Source organism: Cheilinus undulatus, linkage group 11 (genome assembly GCF_018320785.1).
Source record: "Cheilinus undulatus linkage group 11, ASM1832078v1, whole genome shotgun sequence".
NCBI lineage: Eukaryota > Metazoa > Chordata > Actinopteri > Labriformes > Labridae > Cheilinus > Cheilinus undulatus.
The window spans coordinates 22551227-22574799 of NC_054875.1; the positions used below are offsets into that span (position 1 = coordinate 22551227).

General features: G+C 39.5%; 1 protein-coding gene across 2 annotated transcripts in view; it reads right to left on the bottom strand.

The window, feature by feature from the left end:
• Positions 1 to 20491, bottom strand: part of ampd2b (adenosine monophosphate deaminase 2b) — a 33662-nt gene extending 13171 nt beyond the window's left edge. Inside the window, exons 1-2 of one of the 2 annotated variants that reach the window (XM_041799460.1) lie at positions 9307 to 9390; positions 9008 to 9138 (exon numbers count right to left, since the gene is read on the bottom strand). Coding sequence is in view for 1 of the 2 variants with exons in the window: in XM_041799459.1 (XP_041655393.1) it covers positions 20251 to 20350 (100 nt within the window). In the remaining variant the exon portion in view is untranslated. Of the gene's footprint in view, positions 1 to 9007; positions 9139 to 9306; positions 9391 to 20250 lie in introns of those variants that run through there. The other variant, XM_041799459.1, reaches the window with a different exon arrangement.
• Positions 20492 to 23573: the final 3082 nt, after the last annotated feature.

A 23573-nucleotide genomic window follows, 5' to 3' on the forward strand; every position in this document is an offset into this window, starting at 1 on the left:
TCGCAAACAAAACTAGGTCATAGCTCACCCTGCTCGTCACAAAAATCTGGTGCACCTATGATGGTGGCCCAGCTGATGGCTGCTGGTATTCAGCAGGACTGTGAGACCACATAAGGAGAAGGTTGGTTGTTCAGTTCAACCTTCAATAAACTTTCATTTTGTGTTATAAACAAATATTTAGTGGGTGTCAGCAAGGAACTATAATCCCCTGCCACCTTTAAGAAATCCAAGACCTATTTGTAGTTTAAATCGACCTTGGTCACTGCTCAGTCTGCTTGTTAGTTTCCCCAATTTACAACCTCTTTTTAGGTATTTGTCTTTCTTGGGGGAAATGTAACAACCATAAAGAGACATTTATACATAACTGTGAAGAACCATTGGATCTGCCCAATGCATTGAGCAAAGAAGATTCTGGCATTGGGACAGATCATCATCCGATTGAGATCCAGTCCTCTCTGTGGTTAATCAGCTGTTCATTGTCTGTGGTTCAATAACTACTGTTGATCAGCGAACTTTATGAAAACCAAAGCACTTTAACTAGGATCAATTTTATCTGATGGCAGTTTTAGGTGTACAGAGATCCCTGGTGGTCTTAGTGTTAAATGCAATAAGCTCTTTCTCACCCTACCCCTCTCCTGCCGAGGATGTGCCATCAGGAGCGCAGCTGCATGCTTGGGTTAGGATACCAGATGAGGGGACAGTATCCTTTTAATGACTCCATTAAGACATACCATGTAGATCAGATTCTGAATGGACTGTCAGCTTTCATGGTTTCAGCCAGAGATGCACCAGTTATAAAATCAGGGCCGACGCAGACACCAATGTTTAAAATAATAATAATGTAGCAGATGGTCGCTGCTGGTGTTTGTTTACCTGAATTCTTTTGTTGTAATGTTGGCCACAATGCCAACACACTCTCTCATGTTTGATCATAGAAACAGACCAGTTTCTCCAACAAGTCACATCTTCAGCCCAATAATAGATCTCTTAGCAGTAAGGGGTGCAAAATGCCAGTAGTAAACAGATGCAACCCAACAGATAAATAACTGCTACTGACACTGGTTCATGCCCACATTATTTGCTGTTGTGCCAATGTTTGTTAGAAAGGATGATAATGACTGATACTGATGTTAAATGGATGTATCTGTGCATCCCTTGTTTCAAGATGTAGGCGGACCATGAACAAAGGACTAAGTTGGCTTATTTCACATTTTGTGGGTTGGTAGATGCTCTGGCTACCTGAGCTTATGTGAAAATGTACTAAAAACCAGGCTATTCTTATGATATGTTCTTTAAATGTATGCTTTTGATATAATGATGGAGAATAGCTGGTAAAAAGTGGCAGAGCCAGCTTAGTCTATCTCTGTATCCCAGCATGTTTTGTGCCACTTGGATAAGGGCGACACAATGACACAGTGAATGAGGGCAATCCCATTAGGCCTCGTGCAGTGGGTCATGGTTGCACTGAGGCACATTCTCAGCATTTTACTCTGGTTTAGTCACAACCATTTTAGAAGAAAAAAGAATATGAATTAAAAGTGCGTCTCATGGAGTGTATGTTTTCATATTATTTAACCCTTTAAACCTGAGTTTCTGGACTCTTTTCTTATTTTAACCAAAAAAGGCCCAGAAAATGTCCTGTGAGTACGTGCTTTTGCCCATTTTTCCACAATACTTAGAACTTTTAATATATGGCAGTTATTTACATTTTACTGCATGATGGGACTTCTGGTTTGTAGATGAGACTGTAGACAGCTAAAACGAGGAGCTCCCGGCCGAATAAGTTTAAAAAACGGAGAAAACCCTTATAATCATGACTCGACGACAGAAAAATAACTAACATGGATAAAACACATTTTACTGCATGTTAAGAGTGTTTAAACAGTTTTAAATGAAAACACACAAAAAACGGGGGGAACCTTATGCTAGAATCTTAGTGAGAAAAGGGGAAATGACAGTAATAACCACATACTGGCTGTGAAGCACAGTTTCTCAGCTTTCAGAAACTGTTTGAATTGTTCCGATAACACATACAAAAGTCAATTGCAATCATGCAATTATGGTCATGCAAAGTGTACTTCAACAGCGTGTCGTCTGTGATGCGTTAGGATTTAAAGGGTTAAGTATAATTCCTAAAATATGTACTGATGGTTTTTAACAAGGCCATCCATAAGGGGGATTAAGGGGAGAGCCCTCTGGGGCCCAGGCACACTTGAGGCCAATGGAGGTCAGCAAAACCATGCTCTGTTGTTAAGTTTGTTTTTAAGCTGAATAATACCAATCTTATAAAGCATCAAAAATGGATTTTGTTTATCTATGTTGTAGTACAATATGGCTGTTTTTATGTAAACCCCTTTTCTTAAAACAACTTTATGGATAATGTTAACAATGTGGATGGGCACACTGAACTAAACCATTAGTAAATTAGTGTTGGACTTTATAGCTAAGCCATGATGTGCACAAATGATGCCAGAAAATAAAGCAGAGGAACTGAGACAACTTTAATGGGAAAGAATTAAATAATTGTAAAAAACATGCAAAAAAATATGAGCAAAAAAAGTGGCACAGAAGGCCAAAAAGTGGCAAAGAAATTATTTAAAAGTGGGTAAAGCAATAAAAATTGGTCTAAAGTGGCAACACTGGCTGAGAAGTGAAAAAAACATGGGCTATTAGTGGCAAAGCATGGCTTAAAAGGTGAAAAAGTGGCAGAGAAGAGGAAAAACCTGGATTTGTAAAAGAGGTGGCAAAGAAGAGTTTAGAAAATGGGTTAAAAAGGTTTAAAAAGTGGACTCAAAAAAGGCAGAAAAGGGTGTAAAGTGGCAAAAATGGGTGAAAGTGGAAAGAAGTGGCAGGAATGGTTGAGCAAGTGTAGAAAATGGGCTAAAAAGTAGCATGGATAATATTTTTAACTTCACATCCCAAATATAGCCTAGTTTGACACGCTTTTCAGCTCCAAAATAAAGTTAACTGCTTGCCAGGTTGCAAGCACCAATGCTAATGATCCAACACACTTACACTGACAACATCAGCAAATCACAACTGTGGAAGAGCCCAGACAGTTCTTTGAGCAGGCAGCGTTTTCATCAGAAACTGTGAAAATTTGGATGCAAAAATAGTCATATTGAGAGGGCACAAAGTTTTGATGTCTCAGTGGTACCTCTGGTGCCTTGGCACAAAATGGCTTTCCTCTTTTCCACACTTAGCAAGAAACTACGACATATCATTTAGCCTTTTTACAGTCATAAAAGATGGCACATCAGTGCCTCAGCTTATGGTACAACTAATTTCATTTCAACAGAAGAATGAATTAGTTTAGCAGGCAACAGCTGCATCCTTTCAGCTTTGATGAAAGAAGAAAATATCTTCTCATGGGTTCAACATGAATATGAATTGTCTAAATGAGCTTTCATGGCGCACTCTCTTTCTCGTTTGCCATTTCTTCAGTGTTTTATTAATTCACAGTAACCACAATAGTCTGCAGAAGCTTGTTGTTCCTCCATCAGTGGGTCTGAGCTCAGCGGCTGTGTGTGCCTCCACACAATGGAGCATTCAGGTGGAGAGCCCATCAGCACTCATACCGACTAATACCCTCCATTGTTGCCATCGTGAGACTCAAGTTTTACACAAACTCAGTTGTCATGGAAAGCAGAGAAGGAAAAATGAAGGGGGATGGTGGCTGGAAATAAGACTTTGGATAACAGCGACTGTAAGTGGATGCTTGGAGAGAAGAATTTAAACAGCAAAGAGAGGAGAAACAGAACAGGAAGAGGAGACAACCTGCCCTCAGTCCTGCGTCCCCTTCAGGTGTAAACTTAGCAGCCTACCTGCGATGATATTAATCTTTCCCTTGAAACTACGCACCTGCCACTGAAACATTCATCATGCTGTTAAATATTTCATCCTGTGAACGCTAGAGTGTCAGTGAGCCTGTTGTGTGTCTGTATTTATAGGCCATACACACAGGAAGGTCAAAGAGGACACACTGTGGGATACATGCAGTCTGTGTTCTCTCTCTAGTATTGTGTCCCATCTAATTGAAGTCTGATTTATTCAACACGGCATGTCTGAGTCTGTCCACTCCACAGGGACGGTGCCGGAGAATAGACAGGCCAATTAACTGGGTCGGTTAGAACTCGCTGAAACGTTTCATGAAGTGTATAAAACACTTTGTGAGGTGGCAAAAACTGTAGCTATAAAAGAGAGAGGAGTTGACGGTATGGCCACATTTTTATCACCCTCTGTTTCACACCGTCCAATCAACACTTCCCACTCAACACAAGCAGATTTGCCTGCTCCACAAGAAAGAAACGTCAAAATATGCATGCGTACGTGTATCTCAGACTAAAGCACATAAGCTAACAATCTGAGAAACATAAACCTGATACATGTAGAAACAAACACAAGTGACTTTGACCTTAAAGATAGAGGCATTGAAATCTGGCACAATTCTGACACTAGATATCAAAGAAAAAAGGGCAACATTTCCTTCTGCAGTATGCAAATTGAATTTGATAGTAATGCCTGTATAGTGACCAAGATTTGATTTATTTCAGTATTCTTTAAACTGACATGGACGGAGCTTTCCGTCTGTACCTTGCACTTATTTCATACGTATATCCTCTATTCTTTCAAAGCCTACGGATGTAGATCAAACGCTGTAATACCTCGCCAACTGCCAAACTCCACCTCAAGTCTGCCTCTTTGTTTCTAGGTTGATCTAAAGTTCACGTGTTTTTCAAATTGCATTCTTCTATACTAAATACCATGTACTAAATTTACCAAAGCATCCAAGAACTGAGGGTGGACAGACACTTCTCACCCACATTGACACCAGGCTGAAAATGCTGAAGATGCCCTACTGGTCAGATGTAAACAAGCACAGCTTACAGATAACATCTCATCTCAGAGGAGGTGCATTTGTCTGATCTAGAAAACTGAGATAAAGCTGTATTTAGCCTGTGTCAAACTTCTCTTTCTTCACCTTTCAGGCAATGTGTGCTAATACAAGTTGTTTTCAGATTTTCCCCTCATGATGTCATGTAGCACAGCCCCTAGGTACGATTGGCTTCCCACTTGGAAGAAAGTGCCACCCTCTTCTCCTGATCCTTCTCTCACTAAGCCACATCCATTTCTGGAGAGGGGCGGAGTCAGGGGCGGAGTCAGACAGCTCAGTAACATTTAAAGCCACAGACACAGAAACAGCTCATTCTGAGCAGGGCTGAAACAGAGAGTTTTACACATACAAAAATCTAATACTGGGGTGTTTTTTCAGCAGCAGACTTCACAGGCATGTTTTGGGGACATCTGAGACCAATATAAACTTGTCTTAAAAGGGCAAAATATGTCCCCTTTAACCTAAGATAAGCCTGAATTAAACTGTTAATCAAATTCAAAATATAACAAAAACATTCCTAATTTTGGTTATTTCAATTGTTTTACTTTCATTTTTAATTTTGTCTTAAGTTTAGTGCATTCTGATACTATGGAAATTAAGTATTTTAATTCAAGTCAGCTCATTTTTACTGACAGAAATTATTAGTCATTTATAAAAAAGCTCTGTTGATAATTGCACAAATACCAAACATTCACATGTCATTCTGCTTTTAATTCTTACACTTAGACTGATATTTTGGGGTTCTGGTTGGCTTGTGAGACATTACCATGCTTCATCCTGAACCTGATCTTTTTTTTAAAGTGTCTAACATTTGTTTGGATTATCTCTATTCAACTGAACAAAAATGGGTACATACAAGGTGTGATCAAACACTTTATAAGTGAAACTGCATTGAAATATGTCATCATATTATTTGATCATTTTTAGAAAAAGTGCTGCTTGGATCAAAAAATCAATATTTAAATCCAACAGAACTGTTATTCCATCTTCAAGTCAAAAAAACTCTACTCATGCAAAGGTAACTGAGAAATAATTGCATTAATATATCACCATAGTTTGTATCTAAATCAAACTTAAATCAGTAACAACACAAACAAATACATGGAGGCCAAAAAGTCCTCTTTGCCACAAAGTGGAGTCTTAGTTGGACTCTGATAGGAAGAAACACGTCTGTATAAAGTAACAGCTGGCTAACATGTTATCCCTGCTGTCGGTTTAAGACATATCATTTCAGTGTGATAACAGCGGACACTGGTGTGGAGGGCAGGAGGGCAACCAGCGGCAAAGACATCCACGCTGGGCCACTGTAAAGCTGAGCCTAGCCAAGCCTGCCGGGCCTGGAGCTAATCCCCTAATGGCTGCTATATTTGGATCAGGAGCATCTATGGTTACGCAACAACTCAACCCCCCCAACCCCCCACTGTTTGAGAACAAACCACACAGTCGGCCGTGATTCACTTCAATAACCTAGTTGGCTCCAACTCTTATTGATCTAACAGGAGAGCAGGAGAGTGCTCACACGTCATGAACTATAAGGTGTCTGACACAGTACCAAGATGAATCATAGACTGGCTTTAGAAAGAGGTCAAACAGTATCAGCTAGCTGTGGGATTTCCACTGTAAGAATACTTCAGCAGCAATACACAGCATAACTTTAAACCTACGCAGACCGGAAAGGTCCTCAGGGATGAGCTCACATGAATAAAGTCATCTGAAACCAGCGAGCCAGATGGGAGCAAGAGGTCAAAAGTCAAGGGACATCCTGTGAAACTTATCCCACAGCCCTGCTTGTTGCTTCTTCACGCCTCTGTTGGAGCTTTTCGGAGCTTCAAAGAATCCCCGTCTGAATTGCCAAAATATGAGCATAAATAAACATAATTTGCATGATTACACTTCATTATCAAGAGATTTCCTTCCTTTCTTTGTATCCCATCCTCTCCATTCTTTCTGTTTTCTACCATCAGACCGGCTGTGCATCATCAAACACTGCCTACTTGCTTCCATTGACTATGCAGATTTGGTTTTCAGTCCACAGGGGATGCCACTGACTCACAGCAAATGCTAAATGTACTCAAAGCTTATACACATGTGTTGGTGCTGCTGAGGAAGCAGATCTGTCCAAAGATGAATTATTATTGGCCTACTCAAAAATAACACTTAAGTTACAGTAAAAGATTTCACTCTACTTTATACATCAATTTTCTGTTTTTATTTCTGTTTTACAAGAGACAAAGGTCTCAACTGTTACGTCTTGTTGAAACTAAGCTTGTCAAAAATTATGTTTAAAAACAAGACAATTTGTGTTATTTGACTGATCAGTAGCTCTTCAGGAATTGTGTGAATCCATCCAAATGTTAAGCAAACTCCAGCACACAAAGTAAATTTTGCTGGAGACATATGCAATGTTTCAGAGCTAAAAAGCTGCTAATGTTTGGTGCAACTTTGACAGTGTGCAGGAGTTGACCTGGAGTTTTTGGTAGTTTAAAACAATAAATAACCCAACATTAGGTTCCTTTGACTACTATTTTTGTGGATGTGGCATCAAAACAAAACAAGAATCAATAGTGGTTGATTTGCAATGTATCAAAGTTTAAAATGCTAGGATTGTGCAATCCACCTAATACAAATGACTTACTTTTTGTGCTAAGTTTATATTAATATAAGCAGGGATGTCAATACGGCTTTCCCTATTTCAGACCTGATAGAACAGATGGACTGTCCCATATCTATGGCATGGGTTTATACTGCACAACACCCTGTACGTGGTGTTCGGGATGGTCACAACTTTGCAAAAACATTTAGAGGGTGATTGGATGACTGTTCTATTGGTCACATTTCTTACAGGATAATCAGAGCAATCAAACATACAATAGGCTTGTGCCACTGCCAAGAGGTAAACTACATGATGTGAGCTCAGCAGACAGCTGTTAGCATTGTTAACTATCAGTGGAGTCAGAATCAGTGGTGAATCAGAAGAGGAGCAGAAACACATTTTCCCCAAGAAAAGCTCTCATTGTGGTTCTTTGCTCTTCTCTAATGAAAAAATATGTGGTCCACCTTTGATCAAACTGCTGCTTTAACTGCATTCAGGCTGATTACTTCACGGGCGCCATTGTTTTCAGGCTTGCAGTCACTTCGACTAAACCCTCACAGTTTCTCTCCTCAAATTACGCTAACTGGTCCAGTCAGGAACATGGATTTTTTGGCTTGAAGCTTTGCAATATGGGTCCACCTGATGACAGACACGGAATTGACAAATCCATCAGCTGTGAAAGGCCAAAACTGTCCACTTTAGGTATTTAAAAACTGTCTGGCTTTGACAACTAGTCTGCCTTTATTTTACAAAAATGTAGCGATAACCCATAAAGTCAATACAACAAATCCAATCAGCATGTTACACTTCTTACTTGTTTTTCCTCTCTTAGATCCTTAGATCTTGGAATTACATGTCAGATCTCTAGTCTAGAGGTCAAACACACACACACACATGCAGGAGGATTTAACAACTCCTCTGGTCCTCTAAGAGACCCTTCCTCCTCAGCATCTCTCTGGCTCTGGCTCTCAAACAGCTGATGTCTCTCTGGACATGCAGTCAGTTTCCTTCTACTGCCAAAGATGTTTTTAGTATGTGCAGCTGCATGAACTGCATGTCTGCAGGCCCATGTGGGTATTCTTGTAGAAACCTCTTTCCTGTGTTTTCCTCTGCAGCTGTCAGCCTTCTCACTTGAACCAGAAAGAAAAGAAATGCTAGAAAAACAAAGAAAAGATGCCCAGTAGCCTTGTTGACAACACTTTGAACTGATCCTACAGTTGCAGCTGGAGTCAGCACCATTTATCGATCTGCTCTGCTTCTTTTTGCACACTTGCACATTTCCAAAAACACACGAGAAGGCTAGTTTGTGGGACAATCAATCAGCACACATTTTCCTCTGCACTAAAGGCAGCACTGCTCAGGGCTATTCTGCACAAAGCCGTCAAGGGACAGGCAGAGGAGAGTGTCAGTGAGTGTGAAAGAGGGAGAAGAGGGAAAAATAAGGGGGGAGGGAGGGGCAGAGTGGAGGAGAGGAGAGCGTTGTTTGTGCTTTTGCACAGGATGGGGGTAGTGGAGCGTACCTGTCTACTCAGAGCCTGCGTTAACCAGCAGCTAGCAGGGTCGAGAGAGAGACAGAGAGAGGGGCAGAGAGAGGCCGTCCTGGCAGGGAGATGGAGCATGCCCGACAGCAAACGGCCCAGGATGGTGTCTGCTGTCCTTTTAAGATGGGTTTAACATGAGAGGGGTGGAAAAGACAAGAAAGAAACACTTCAAACACGCACAATCTACTGACAACACTGGCAAATAAACACACATATGCACTCAGACACAAACACATTTAAGAGTCATCTAGTCCCTCTCATCTCCCTGTTATACATACAAAGAGCTGGTCCAGCAGATCCATGAACTCCCCCTCACATCCCAGTCTGTGACCCCCCTCTGCTCTCTTCAGGCCAGCTGTCGCTGCACTCACTGCCTCTGGAGCTCATCCTCCTCATTTAAATGCCTCTGACATCTATCTGGGATGTACCAAAGGAGGGAGAGGAGGCAGGGGGAGATGACATACATCACCGCAGATGAACGTTCTCCTGCAGTGAGTTTCTCTATCATCACCCCCCTCTCCTGTACATTTTCCTCTGTGCTGTGTTTTGCTGAGGAGACCATGTGTTTGCGATGTTTGTGTCATTTGTGTGCGTGAGAATAAAACAGCGCTGTCTCAGCTGTAGAGGTTTTTTTTTTTGTCCCACTGAATAGTCTAATAGGCAGTCTGACTGTCTAATAAATGAGTCCTTGCTTCCATCTCCTCTCACATGAACAAAATTAAAGGGCCAGCACGTTGTCCCCATTAAGGCTGCAGTGGTAGTTTCTGGAACATGCCAGCATGCAAACACAGAACTGTGTATGTGTGCTAAAATGATGAAATAGCACATTAATAATTTAGCAAACTGATGCAAATTCCTACTAAAGTATAAGTGATTGTGAAATCCTTCACTGGGTCTGAAAGATGCAAAACATTTCTTTCTACTTATTATGCTTTTGCTCTAAATGTAAATTTACTCTAGTTAAAAACTATGACTGCATGCTAAGCTCACTAAAATGTGTGGTTTCTTTAGTTTCTCAGAAATGGTTACAATAGTTGCAGTGTTGACTGAAGCAGCTGTTAGCTAAGACTTAGTAATCCAGTGAATGTGCAACCAAGGACAGTCAGCATATGTAAGAGTTTGAGCTGCATGTCTTATCTTCTTTTACTCAACAGTGTCAATAGTTCAGCTCAGGCTGTGCTACTGTTCATTTTCCTTATGGTCTATATTGACAAATATTCCTGATTTCTCTACCCTGTCTGTGGCCCTAAATACAACTACTCTAAGTGTTTTTGTGGGAAATTGTGCACATTCATTCTGAAGAGCATTGATGGGGTCAGGAGCAAAAAGGCCTGGCTCGCAGTCTTTGTTCCAGTTCATCCCAAAAGTGCTTGATTGAGGTCGGAACCAGTCATGTTTTTCCACGCCAAACTCATCAAACCATTATAGTCCTTGCTTTGTGCACTTCATGGAGCACAGTGGCATTGGAAGATAAAAGGGTCTTCGCCAAACTGTTGCCACACAGTTGGAATTAAGACTGTCCTTCTCTGGAGACAAGAGGCCTAGCACAAACCCTGAAAAACAGCCCCATGCCATTATCCCTCCTCCACAGAACTATTGGCACAATGCAGTCAGGCTTTCTCCCAGCGTCTGCCAAACCCAGACTCGCCTATCTGACTGCCAAACACAGAAGTGTGATTAGTCACTCCATAGGACACTTTTCTACTGCTCCACAGTCCAGTGTCAGTGTCTTTTATACCACTGCATCTGACGTTTGGTGTATGCAGCTGCTCGGCCACAGAAACCTGCTCCATGAAGCTCCCGTCCAATAGTTTTTGTGCTCACTAATGCAGAACTCTTTATCTACGGAATCAACATGACTGCTGTGATTTTATGTGATCTTCCACTTCATGGCTTTGTTGCTGTTGTTCCTAAATGCTTCCACTTTCTTATAATACCACTTCTAGTTAACATTTCATATCACAAATGTTTGCAAATGTAGCAAAATATTTCTGTCTATTGTCCATACCGTAGTTTGGCTCTTTGGCCTGTGTCTTTTCTGGCAGATCCATTTCCTGGTTGAAACGAGACTCAAAAATTGGGAGAAATTCTCATTTTTCTGTTTTTGACCAAAAATGGACAAAACGGGTAAACAAGCTATTTGTTTGTTTGTTTTTTTGGTCTCAAAGCGGAAAACAAATAACACACACACACACACACACACACACACACATATATATATATATATATACATAAACTGCATATATATATATATATATATATATATATATATATAAACTGCATATATATGAAATTAAAAGATAATAAAAGATAATAACATTACAGTCCATTAAATCACCAGTACAGTTGGAGGCTTTTATTTTGAAATGCTCAGACAATGGTCACATGATTTTCTTCTTCCTCAAGTATTCCATTGAAAGAAGAAAACAAAATAACAAAATTGAAAAAGCGAAAGGAAACGGATCTGCCAGGAAATACACTGACCTTCTTTCTTATGATTTGAACAAGTTATTATGCCATTACTTGAAAATAGGTTTTAGCTACACAGGTGATCTGTTAATATGTACACTTATTCTTTCTCCATGCAGGTGACAGCCAGGGGTGGATGTGCTGGTCATTCTTGTGATGGCATCATCTCAATAATGCTTTGAGGGATGTTTTTCAAACTACTAGAAACGTCTACCACAATTCACTGATGAACTGGTTGGATTTTGGAGGTCAAGAGTCAAGGTCATAGAGCCTCATGTTTATCCTTTGCTTATGATTGCAAAATCTAAAGAATCCCTCAAAATTATATTTAATTGAAATATATAAATTCAGATAAAACTGGTTCAGAACAAGTTTTCATGCCTCCATATCAGCAATAGCCAGGGCCAGAGGTAACCTTATGTCCTTTCACATTCAACCAGTACAACTAAACAATTTAACTGCCAACCAAACCAGATGACACTGATTGGTTCGAACAGTTTTCAGTTCGGCACAACAATTGTGGATTATAGCTTTTTAAGGGGGTGGGCAAATCCATCTCCTTTGCAAGGTTAGGCCAGAGGCATTATGTTTTCAACTTTCCATCCATCTGTCCATTTGTCTGTCCGAGCCATCCTTGTGATGAAAGAGAGATTTTCAATTGACAACTCTGACTGAAGGATGATCTGAGTAGATTTTGGAGGTCAAAGGTCAAGGTCATTGGGCTTCATGTTTACCCATGCTTATAAGATTTCTCCAAATCATACTATCACTGAAACCAGCCCTGCTCCTTGCCCCACCACTGTACTTTCACTGCCCGGTAATTAAATTACTCACAGAGGCTTAAAACCACCAGGTGGTAGTTCTACTTTTCTAATGGGATTTGTTCACAATATGAAAAGATAAAATCACAATTCTGACCTTTTCCTGATGCTGTTCTCTTTTATGTGAGCATTAATATTATGTACTGACCTATTTCAAGCCCCTGAGCATCCTGCTGGAATTTCCATATGACATGTATATTTTTTATATCTATACAAGTAAGTGGAAATAATGTTTAAGGTAAACATAAACTTTAAATATCCTGACAGTCAGAACACGACTTACTGCAAATAAAACACATTTACACTTTATTTTCTATCAACTCCAGGGCATCTTTTCAATAGGATAATCCAGTCTGAAACATGCTGCTGACGAACAGAACAAATAAACACTACAAAGTTTCAAATACAGTCTGACAACAAGCAAATAACTGCTCAGCCTCTGAAGGATAAACTGTTGTATCTGGTTTCTTTTTTCAATCCCCTCGAGCCAAAATTGCTTTCAAGAGGGCTACTCAAATTGTTGTGGCTCCAAGAGCAGCTCTACCGAAACGATTGTTGCTCCACACTTGTTTAGTTGCATTTATTCAGACAAGGCTCCCTCTAAAGGTCACACTCTGCATCACACACCAACAAATGCAAGATAATCATGGTGTGAGGGTATCAGTCAAAGAGTAAAGTTTTTCACTGTGAATTGTGATAGAATTACTCATCATGCAGAATAGGCTCTTTCATAGATTTATACATTATAATGGTAATGAGCCAAGAGTAATGTATTGACTGTTCCTGTTATTTTTACAGCATGATTTGATTTATATTTTAGCATTTATATATGACAAAAAAGATGATGCTCAAATTATACATTACAAAAGGCTGCTTGTCCTTTAAATTATTGCTTGACCAATTACTGGAACTGAAACATTTTAAGTTTGTAGAAAAAGTTCCTGTCTGACTGGTTCATTCACTTGTCAGTTCAGCCAGTAATCTCACGTAGAAGTTTGTTTAACCATTTATTATGCAACATATTATGTTTGGTGCCAGGCTCCGACTTAATCATTCCTCACAGATTTTACATACAGAATTTGAGGAGTGATAATATAACAGCTTTAACCCCCAGTCAGAGCCAACAGGTGGATGCTGGGGTGGAGGAGGGTTGCAAGCAAGAGCACAGCGTTAATCCAGGTGCAGCGTTGGAGCAGAGGAAGAGAAAGGACATCTCCCAGCTTAAATAGCCAACTAGTTTAGGAGGATGCGGGTCATGTGATTTGCTTAAGATGCATGTCAGGTGTGAATGATTGACTCGAGATTCTGGCAGAACTAACTCGCTTCGTTTCATTTCAAATTTGATTTAGATCACTACAAAGTTGGTCACCTCTTTCCTGGATGGTTTTATCAGAGCAGGGCAAATATCTGAAGCCATGGCATCAGCAGCCTCGATGGGGAATGAACCTGCCCCCTAACACTACGATGGTTTAAAATCACTAAGCAGTTCTGCTCTGATCAGAAGCTCCTTTTTTTTTAATCAGAGAGGATCGTTTATCTTGTGAGTGGGCCTGGCTTCATCTCACTCAACCGACACGCCCACACCATCCTTGAGCAGATTTTACTGCCCCATTTTTCATGATTTTGAAGCTTCATTTTGCAAACCTAGAGAAGTTTTCATGACTGAAATTTGACTTGGTGGTCCATAGCACAGTGGCCTATCATACAACAAACCTAAAATAGAGATTTTTCATCACTTTACAGGGACTTTAATCCAAGAGTTTTCAGCCTGCAACCCCCCAAAACAACAGTGGGGTCCCCCACTATTCCTGGTAAAGCATATAATGTCACATACAGCCACACACACTCACCAAAAGGCCTTTCCATATGCTGGCATATGAACATCACAAAAGAAAACAACAGCCCAAATAGCATATTGGAGCAGAATACAAGTAATCCGTGCAGTATATAAAATAAGATAAAATAAAATAATATTAAATTAGGAACAAAATCTCCTTAGTTTTAGTCTTTGACAGCAGCACATGCATTACATGTAAGACCATAAAAAAGATCTGATTTGATTGAAGAAGTCTTCACATAATGGTTGATTTGGGTCTTGAATTGTGTTTAAACATCTATTATCAGATTTGAAAAATAAAATAAAAAGTAAAGAGTAGTCTGTTAATTTTCTTTTTTAAAAACTGTATGATGTTTACTTTTTCTGACCCTTTTTGGTTGTGTCTCTTACAAGTATCCCTTAGCTCTGAAACACTAAAACCAACACTAAAACTAAGCATTTTTGCATAAATAAAAACTAAACTAACAAACCAGCAGTAAAACCGAATAACAAAAACTAAACTTAAATTTAAAGGTAAGAATTAAATAAGAATTTAAAAAAATAATGAAAAATTATAAAGTTAGAGTTGATGTACTCAAAAATGTTCAAACTTACATTTTGTTTCAGATTTTTTTTTTTTTGCATAAATCTCAACTAAAACTTTTTCGTATTCAGTTAAACTTATTTTATGTATATATTTTACAATATTGGATAATGCATTTCATCTCAGAATTTCTGTAGTTAATTGTGATTAATCGCACCCATTTAATCACATTTTAAAATTTCATTATTTTGCTTCAACACTGTTTTGTGTCACTTTGGATTTTTTTACTGTCTTAAACTGATAATTGACTAAAGTTTTAAGTCTAAACTACATTTATATATCAGTACTGATATCAGTATTGGCTAAAATGAATTTGTAAATATCAGCAATTCAAATATTGTCAAACATCAAGAATTCTATGAAGTTGCCTGGAAAACCCCGTCTCCCGCAGCACCGTACCTTTCAGACAAGAATCTGGCTCTTCACAGCTTGATGTGTTGCCAGTCAGCATCCAGCACTCTTTATATCTAGTGCATCCCCCAGGCCATAAAGTATGAGCAATGTTATACAGAGAAGGGGTCCCGCCCACGGGGCATAAGTCCATGAGACCCCTGACAGGCAAGATGTTGGTCAATATGGGTGAAGGAGATCACACTCCTCAGTGTGGAATCATACACAGGTTATCACATAAAGGTGTGCTAGGGTGGGACTCCCAGGACTTTGTCAATCATTAATTACACTGGTAGGGTCTCTCCCATGTAATTACTCCAAATCAGATGGTGACATGTGTTGAGCATGCAGCTGTGACACAGTGTGACACAAGCAAAAGAGGCGCCATCAATATGTGGGCAAAGTACAGCGTGTTCAAAGGTCAATTATCAGACTACTGCACAGCTTAAAAGATCACTCATAATAACTGTCTGATTAGAGTGAGTCATAGTTATTTCAAGAGTAAGGATATACTTCTACTAGCCAAAATTTCTAAGGATATAATTGCATTATTGACTTCCCAAATTTATGGGAGTGACATAATCAAGAAGATCTTGTGAAAAAGAAAACAAAATCATCAGTGAAATGAAATAAAGGTTTTTGGCTATCACTGGTGTATTCTTCTGTGTTTTGCTGGATTCTTGATAGATTATGTCCTTTCATGTTGATTATACTTCTGTACTTGTATTGTTAGTGTCAGTTAAAGTCAGCTGTATCATATCAAATTGTTTCATATCAAATTGTCAGACCTAACCTAACCCTAACCTAACCTAACCCAAACCTAACCTAACCTAAGGTAACTTAACCTAACCTGACCTACCTAACCTTACCTAACCTAACCCTAATCTAGAGTAACTTAATCTTGCCTGACCTATCTAACCTACCTAACCTAACCTAACCTATCTGGTCAAATCCTGCTGTATTATTTCCTATTGTGTCCAATCGTACATATCTAATTGTATTGTATTTCATGGTATCATATGGCATCCCATTGTATCATGTCCTATCCTACTGTATCCAATGAGATCGTATTGTATTATATGTGATCATACCCCGCTGTATTTTATCCGATTTTTTCCAGTTATGCATTACATACATCATCTCGTACTGTATTGCATTGGATCGTATCATATCCAATCCAATCGTACATATCATATCATATTGTATCTTATCGTATTGCATCCCATTGCATAACACTGCATCGCATCTAACTGTATTGTATCTTATCTTATCTTTTTTCAACCTAATCTTACTGTATCATTTTGTATCATGTCCAATCATATCATATTGAACGTGATTGTATTGAGTCATATTGTATTGTATCACCATGAATCATATCATGTTGTATTTTTAGTGTCCTGTTCAACAATATCGTATCATATCCAATCATGTGTTATTGTACTGTATCATATTATATCATGTCAGATCATATTCCATTGTATTCAGTCATATCTCATTGTACAGTATTGTATCTGATTATTTGTTATCATTCTGTCTAGCACATATCATATAGTGTTGTTAGTGTCCTATTCAATATTTTATCCTATCCAATAACAGCTTATTGGTTTGTATCATAAAATATCATATCCCATTGTATCCAGTCATATCATAGTTTATTGTATTTGTATTTGTATTTGACACAAACATCACATTGCACTGTATCATATCAAATTGTATCCAGGTGTATTGTAACATGCAGTTTCTTAAAGTATCTCTCCCAAACACATGGTATCACATTATATCATATTATGCTGTATCATGCCATGTCATTTTGTTTTTTAACGTGTTGAATATAATTCTTTAAAAACTATTATCTGAAACTGTAAAATGGTTTAAACATCTTACCTTAACTTACTGTAACATATCAGTTCTACTTACATAAAAATGCACCAGTAGTTATGAAATTACAATGTATTATTACAGGTCTGAAAAGTGCATTTATGTTTCACTCTGCAGTCAAATAGAATATTTTACCTAACATGCAGCATTTTTCTACATACGTATACTTAAAGAAAGAAACTGTTTCAGATTACTTTGAAACAGTAATCCATGTCTTTATTACATCTCGGCTGGATTACTGTAATGCACTCTATTTTAGAGTCAGTCAGTCCTCCCTTGCACGTAAAAACGCAGCTGCTCGCCTCTTAACTGGAGCACATTACTCCCATCCTGGCCTCCCTCCACTGGCTGCCTATGCACTTTAGAGTCCATTTTAATATTCTTTTATTTGTTTTTAAATCTTTGAATGGTCTGGCCCCATCTTACCTCTCTGAGCTCCTTCACCCCTACACTTCTGCTCTGTGCCTCAGGTCAGCTGATCTGATGCTCCTGGAGGTACCGAGGTCAAAACGGAAGCTCAGAGGGGATAGAGCTTTTTCTATCCCTGCTCCTAAATTGTGGAATGAGCTTCCCTCCCACTTTAGACAAGCCTCCTCATTGTCCTTCTTTAAAACTCATCTTAAAACCCATTTTTATTCCTTGGCTTTCAGCCTCACATGAGACTCTGCTCCTGTTTCAGTGTTTTATGGTTTGTCTTTAGTTATTGTCTTATTGTTCTTAAATTGTTTTAAAAACAATGAAACAATTATTTTAGTATTTATACCTATTCATTGTTTTAATTGTTTTACCCGTTGTTTTACCCGTTGTTTTGTCTATTTATGTGCAGCACTTTGTTTCGGCTGTGGTTGTTTTAAAGTGCTTTTTAAATAAAGTTGAGTTGAGTTGAGAAACATTCTATTACTGCTTGATTGGGTTTGGTCTTCCCATATTTTAAAATGATCAAGAGTCAGATTATCATTAAACATGACTTGTTGATTAGACATTTAACAAGTTCTTGTGACAGTTATTACCTCTGTTCAAATGGATAAAGTACTTGAGATGCCGTGTGTAGCAATGTTTCTAACTATAATCGTCATATTTTCCTGGGTATTTTTGCTGGACCAGCTGTTTTGTCTACTTGTTGAACAAAGCTTTCATCATTAAGCAAATATAAGCTGCTATGGTAAGTCCTTATTCACTCTGATTTCTATTGTTCAGTAAGTGCAGAACAACATGAGGCACAGAGCAGGCTAAATGGTGAGTGGGTGGTGCTCTAATCTCAGAACTACCTTTTTCCCAGCCAGAGAAGTGATTCATGCACTGCTGAGTTCACTCTACAAACCCTGCACTAATGTGCTAAATCTGGACAATGCTGTGCCTCAGCTCTTCACACTGTAAACGCACAAGAGAGCAAAAGGCTGTTTGATAGACATGGAAGAGTGTATAACGTGCGTAAGGAGGTTTGTAATCCAGAGAGGGCAAAGCTGTGAGTGACTCAAACTCATTTAGAGCTGATTAGATGCTGCTGCATCATGCCACATCTATTCGTCTCTGCTGCGCTGATGGGCCTGCAGAAAGCCCATTACACTGAAACTAAAGGTTAGATTTCTTATTAAATAACCTAATAGGCTAAAGCTTTTTCAGCCTGCTAAGTGCCAATTAAGCCAATCATTAGTGAATCTAAATGTCAGTCAGATAATTCATAGTCCCATTATGACTGGCTTGATTAGATTCAAGAAAAGCAATGCCACAGTGGCACTGGTAATTGATCAGTCAGCCCTCTAGTCTGCTATCAGAGATTATAAATCTGCAGCTGTAGGTGATCACATTTTGCTGTACTGTAAAATCTTCCCAATCATAGATTACTGGCCTTTTGAAAAAAAAAAACAAAGACAAAAGAAGATGAGTCACCTAAATGTCATCTTTGCTTACTCAGATGATTCCCTTGGATGCTACAAAAGCATAAAATATGAATGTTAACTTTATATGCTTTTGCAGAGACTGTGCAGAGAGTCAGATGTCTCTGTTGAATATTAAAGCAAAGACTGCCTCTTATCATTTCGGCAGTTTTCCTCCTCTCTCTGAGCCTTTTTTTAACAGCTATACGAGCTGTAAATTAGGGTAATCACAGGAAGCATCCTGATGGGAGGGGAGGGCTGGTGAATCACTTGTTGTCAGGGTTCAACTAAATCTGTGACAGTCATCGTACGGTCACAGTATGTTTGGTCCCCAGTGGCAGCATGACCTGGGTGTGCAAAGGTTTTAAAGATACAGGATGTACTGAAAGCTATTTTATTTGCAATTGTAATATTTAAGGGGAAAAAATAAGATTTACTTTCAATGCAAACAGACTAAAAATATCAATAATCTTCTAATCTTACATTCTGCAAGAGACAATTTTACCCACTTTGCATATCTCCATCTAACATGACATCATCATTTCTGATATCTCTACAAATTTAAAGAACAAGTTGAATATGGTCGAGAGGCTCTGTTCAGTGGACCTGGATGAAAAGGAGAGGGTTTTTTGTTCATTTGGTCACTCTACACTCTTTGTAGTTTGGATGAAAGGCTGATCGGTGCGTGTGTACATCATAGCTGAGGCTAATCCTTTCATTCAGCTGGGGATCATGTTGTGGGGTACTAACCTACGTACGACATATTCACTCCAAGCCAAATAGGCTGCATGGACACACAAACATCACATTACTTTTCTCAAACCTGACATAGCAGATGATAAGTCATATGAAAAGAGTAACCTTGCATTATTTAACCTAGTGTAACATTTTGGAAGGGGGACACAAGCCAAAGGGTAAAGGACTCATTAAAGAGGAGTTCACACTCACCAGCAACAACATATGCAACATTTTTGCAAAGACTATGCTCTGCTGCTGGAGAATACATGCTTCATAGTCATGTTGAGTTCTTTAAAAATTAACCTGTAGTCAGGAAATGCATTGAAAAGCAGAAGCCAGCACTGGTATAAAACTTTTGGGACTAAAACCATCATGCAGAGTGCATCCTCCCGAATCAACAGGTTAGTCTGTCCCCAAACTACAAGCAGAGAATCAAACTAATGCACAATGTTTCTTCTGCTTTTAACCATGGGAAACAATCAGAATTCAAAATGCAAATGTTTAAAAAGTGGTATTTTCATAATAAAAAAACAGAGTCCACGAGCACAGGACTTGGGGCTTAGAGAGTCACCTGTCCCCATTTTTCAGCAAAAAACAGACCCAAGTCCTGCACACGGATACACACTCACCTGTGCTAGCTGTGTACTGCAGGCTGCCTCGCTTCCTGTAGGGGGACAGGGGCTTGCTTTTGGCCCCAGCTGCAGTCCCGGGGGGCAGGTTGGAGGACATGATTCCGGATTGTGTGGTTCGGCTCGGTGCTGATGGTAAAAACAAGCGCTGAGTGAGTCAGAGCTGCGGAGGACGGAGAGTGAGAGAGCAGAAGGAGGAGGAAGAGGAGAGGAAGGAGAGCTGAGATGGAGCACAGATGCTTGGGAGCTGGAGGGTGCTTGATTGCAGTCAGAGCACGTTTGTATATATATGTGCTCGTGAGTGTGGAGGGGGTACTGCTACGTGCCTGTGTGCAGTGATTTCCACAGTGGTTGGTCCGGCGTGGGGCTGCGGAGCATCCCTCTGCAGCGGAACAGTTCCCGCCCACCTCCGGAAGAATCCCGTGCACGAGCTGCAGCGAAGGAGGAGGCTGTGGCACTGAGAGGAGGTGGAGGAGGAGGGGCATGGCTTACCCCCTGCGACGCATAAATACACACACATCCGCAAAGAGGGTACAGTGCGCAATTCTGCTGTTGCCATGACAACCACAAATCTGAATGGAGGTCAACGAAGGGAGAAAAGTTGTGCGATGCAAACTCAAAGCCAACATTTATATGATAAATACATAACATGAGATATGGGCTATGTATTACTATCAATATAAAAAACGTTTAAGAAATACTAAAACATGCCTAAAAGAAATAAGCATAGTATTTCTGCCCTGAAAAGCACATATCAGAGCAATAAGTGCCCAGGTTGTAGTATAAAGACACCTGTGTCCGAAAAAGTCCAGTTACTGGTTAGTCAGTGCTCCTAGCTACCATTACACCACGAAGACAAAAGAACAATCCAAGCAACTCAGAGAAAAGGTTACTCAAATGTAAAATTCAGGGGATGGGGACAAGAAATCTCATTAAATCTCAGCAAGTTTGCCAAAAGACATGTGGGAGACTCCGTGGTCAAGTGGAAGAAAGTGTTTTGGTTTATTGGGACCAAAATTGTGCTTTTTGGCAATGAGACAAGCCACTTTGTTTGGTGGACACTAAACACTGCACATCACCACAAAAACCATCCCCACTGTGAAGCACAATGGTGCCAGCATCATGCTGTAGGAATGCTTCTTTGCAGCCAGCCCTTGAAGGCTTTTAGAAACAGAAGGTGAAATGAATGCAAGAAAATATAGGAAAATCCTGGAGGACAATCTTACTCGGTCTGCACGAGAACTACTGCTTGGGAGAATATTTATTTTCCAGTAAGACATTGACCAGAGCTTGAGCAGGTTTGCATAGAAGAATGGAGTAGAATTGCAGTGTCCAGATGTGAAAGCCTGGTTAAGACCTATCCACACACTCATGCTGTGATTGCAGCCAAAGATGCAACTAATAAATACTGACTTGAAAGAGGCTGAATAATCATGCAGTCACTAATGTTACATTGCATATTTCTATTCACTCGACATTGATTTGTAGGAACCTGTCTTTACTTTGATACTAATGAGGTTTTGCTTTTTTGTTTGGCAAAAAAGTCACATTATAAAGACAATGATTGATTTCTAAAACCAATGAAAGGGTAAAATATTATAGGCACTGTATATGACCAAAGTTTTTGTGACATCACATGAGTGGGCATGGCCAACATCAAATGATAAGGTGACTCCAAAAAGCAAAATGAGATGAGCTTTAGCATAAGTTTGACATAATGTTTTAAAATGATGAAACATTATACATTACAGCTTTTCATCTGACCCCAGATTATTTTATTCAGTAAATGCGAGGAGGGGACGAACATTGCATGTCATTGTTTTAACTTCTTTTTCTCCTAAGTCTAAATGACATTATTTATGTCTTGCATAAAAAACACATATCAGTTTATTCTTGATGAAAGCTTTAGTTTTTGGCATCAACTTTCCACTTCAGGATCTCTAAGAATGCAACTTTTCCTGCCAGAGAATCAAAACAGAAGACTTGTTTCCTGTGTGTGTTTTTCAGAGATCATTACTGTATATTAGCATCTGACCCAGTGATTGACAACATGACAGTCCCAAAAATATTAAGCTAAAGCATCTCATTCACCTACTCTGGCCACAGTATATGCGATAGGGACAGGGTTGGGGTTGGTTGTCACACTTTACTCTAGTGTGAATTGCTCATCATCAAATCATCTTTCAGCTGTCATTCTTACATTAAACTGAAGCTTAAGGTGGTGGCTTGAAATGTGTATCCCTCTCAATTTCCAAATTACTGTAACAAAGAGATGCTTAACCATAAAAGACACTGACACATCGTGACAACCAACCCCTTCATGGAGATGGCTGTCACATGAATGTGCACGTCCGCTGAATCAAATGCTGACAGTTGCAAAGCTCTCGTGGAGTGATTTTGCTCCACTTTTCCACTGAAATCCATGGCCGAATTACAGGTTAGAAAACACTTCATTTCAGAATTCTACGTAGCGCCACAACTCCTCCGTAACTCTGCTGTAACTCTGCCACTGTTTCAACTTCTCACTGAGCTGAGAGGCACAAGCCTCTCATATGTTTTTGTGGATGTATGACACTAAAAATAAATCGCTTACCACAGCTTTAATGCATCTTAACATAAAATGAGAAAGAAACATGATCAGGAACATCTTCAGGCCAGCCTATAGTCCTAGAGCAACATAAAGAGGCCCAACAGTAACAGCCTACTCAACAAGGCTACATGCAGTCACTATCCTAGTTACAGCGATGGAGGATGTAGGGGCTGTGCACTCCAACTAAGCAGAGCTTGTGTGCCAACTGGTTGCACATCCAACACTTCTCCCATACCTCCCCTGAATGGCTGTGACAACCAACCCCAAAGTGAATGTGATGGCCAACCCCAACTACCATCAAGGCTAACAACCTTCTAACAACTAGTCAGATAATGATCTACTCTATGGCTTTCCCTTCGCACTTTTTAAGGGTAACAATTGTTTTGTTATAAATCCATTGTGTAAAAGCTTTGAAGAAAAATACTGAGGAGCTGAATGTTTACAATTTGACAGAAAAAATACAAAAAGATCAACCACTTCAATTTCAGTTGTCCCTACTCCAGAGAAGACTGTAGGTTAGTACTGATCTCAATTCTGTAAATTAGCAATTAGCATGCTAATTTTGGTATCTAGCTCAGATTAGCTCTGTTCTAAAGGAAAATGTTTACTAGCTTGCTAAAGCTTAAAAATGCTAGTTTTGTTTAGAAGGCTGATATTAACGTGTGTGGGTGTGTGTGTGCGTGTGTGTGTGTGGGGGGGGGGTTCTTTTCTCTTTCTCTCACACATCAGGCTG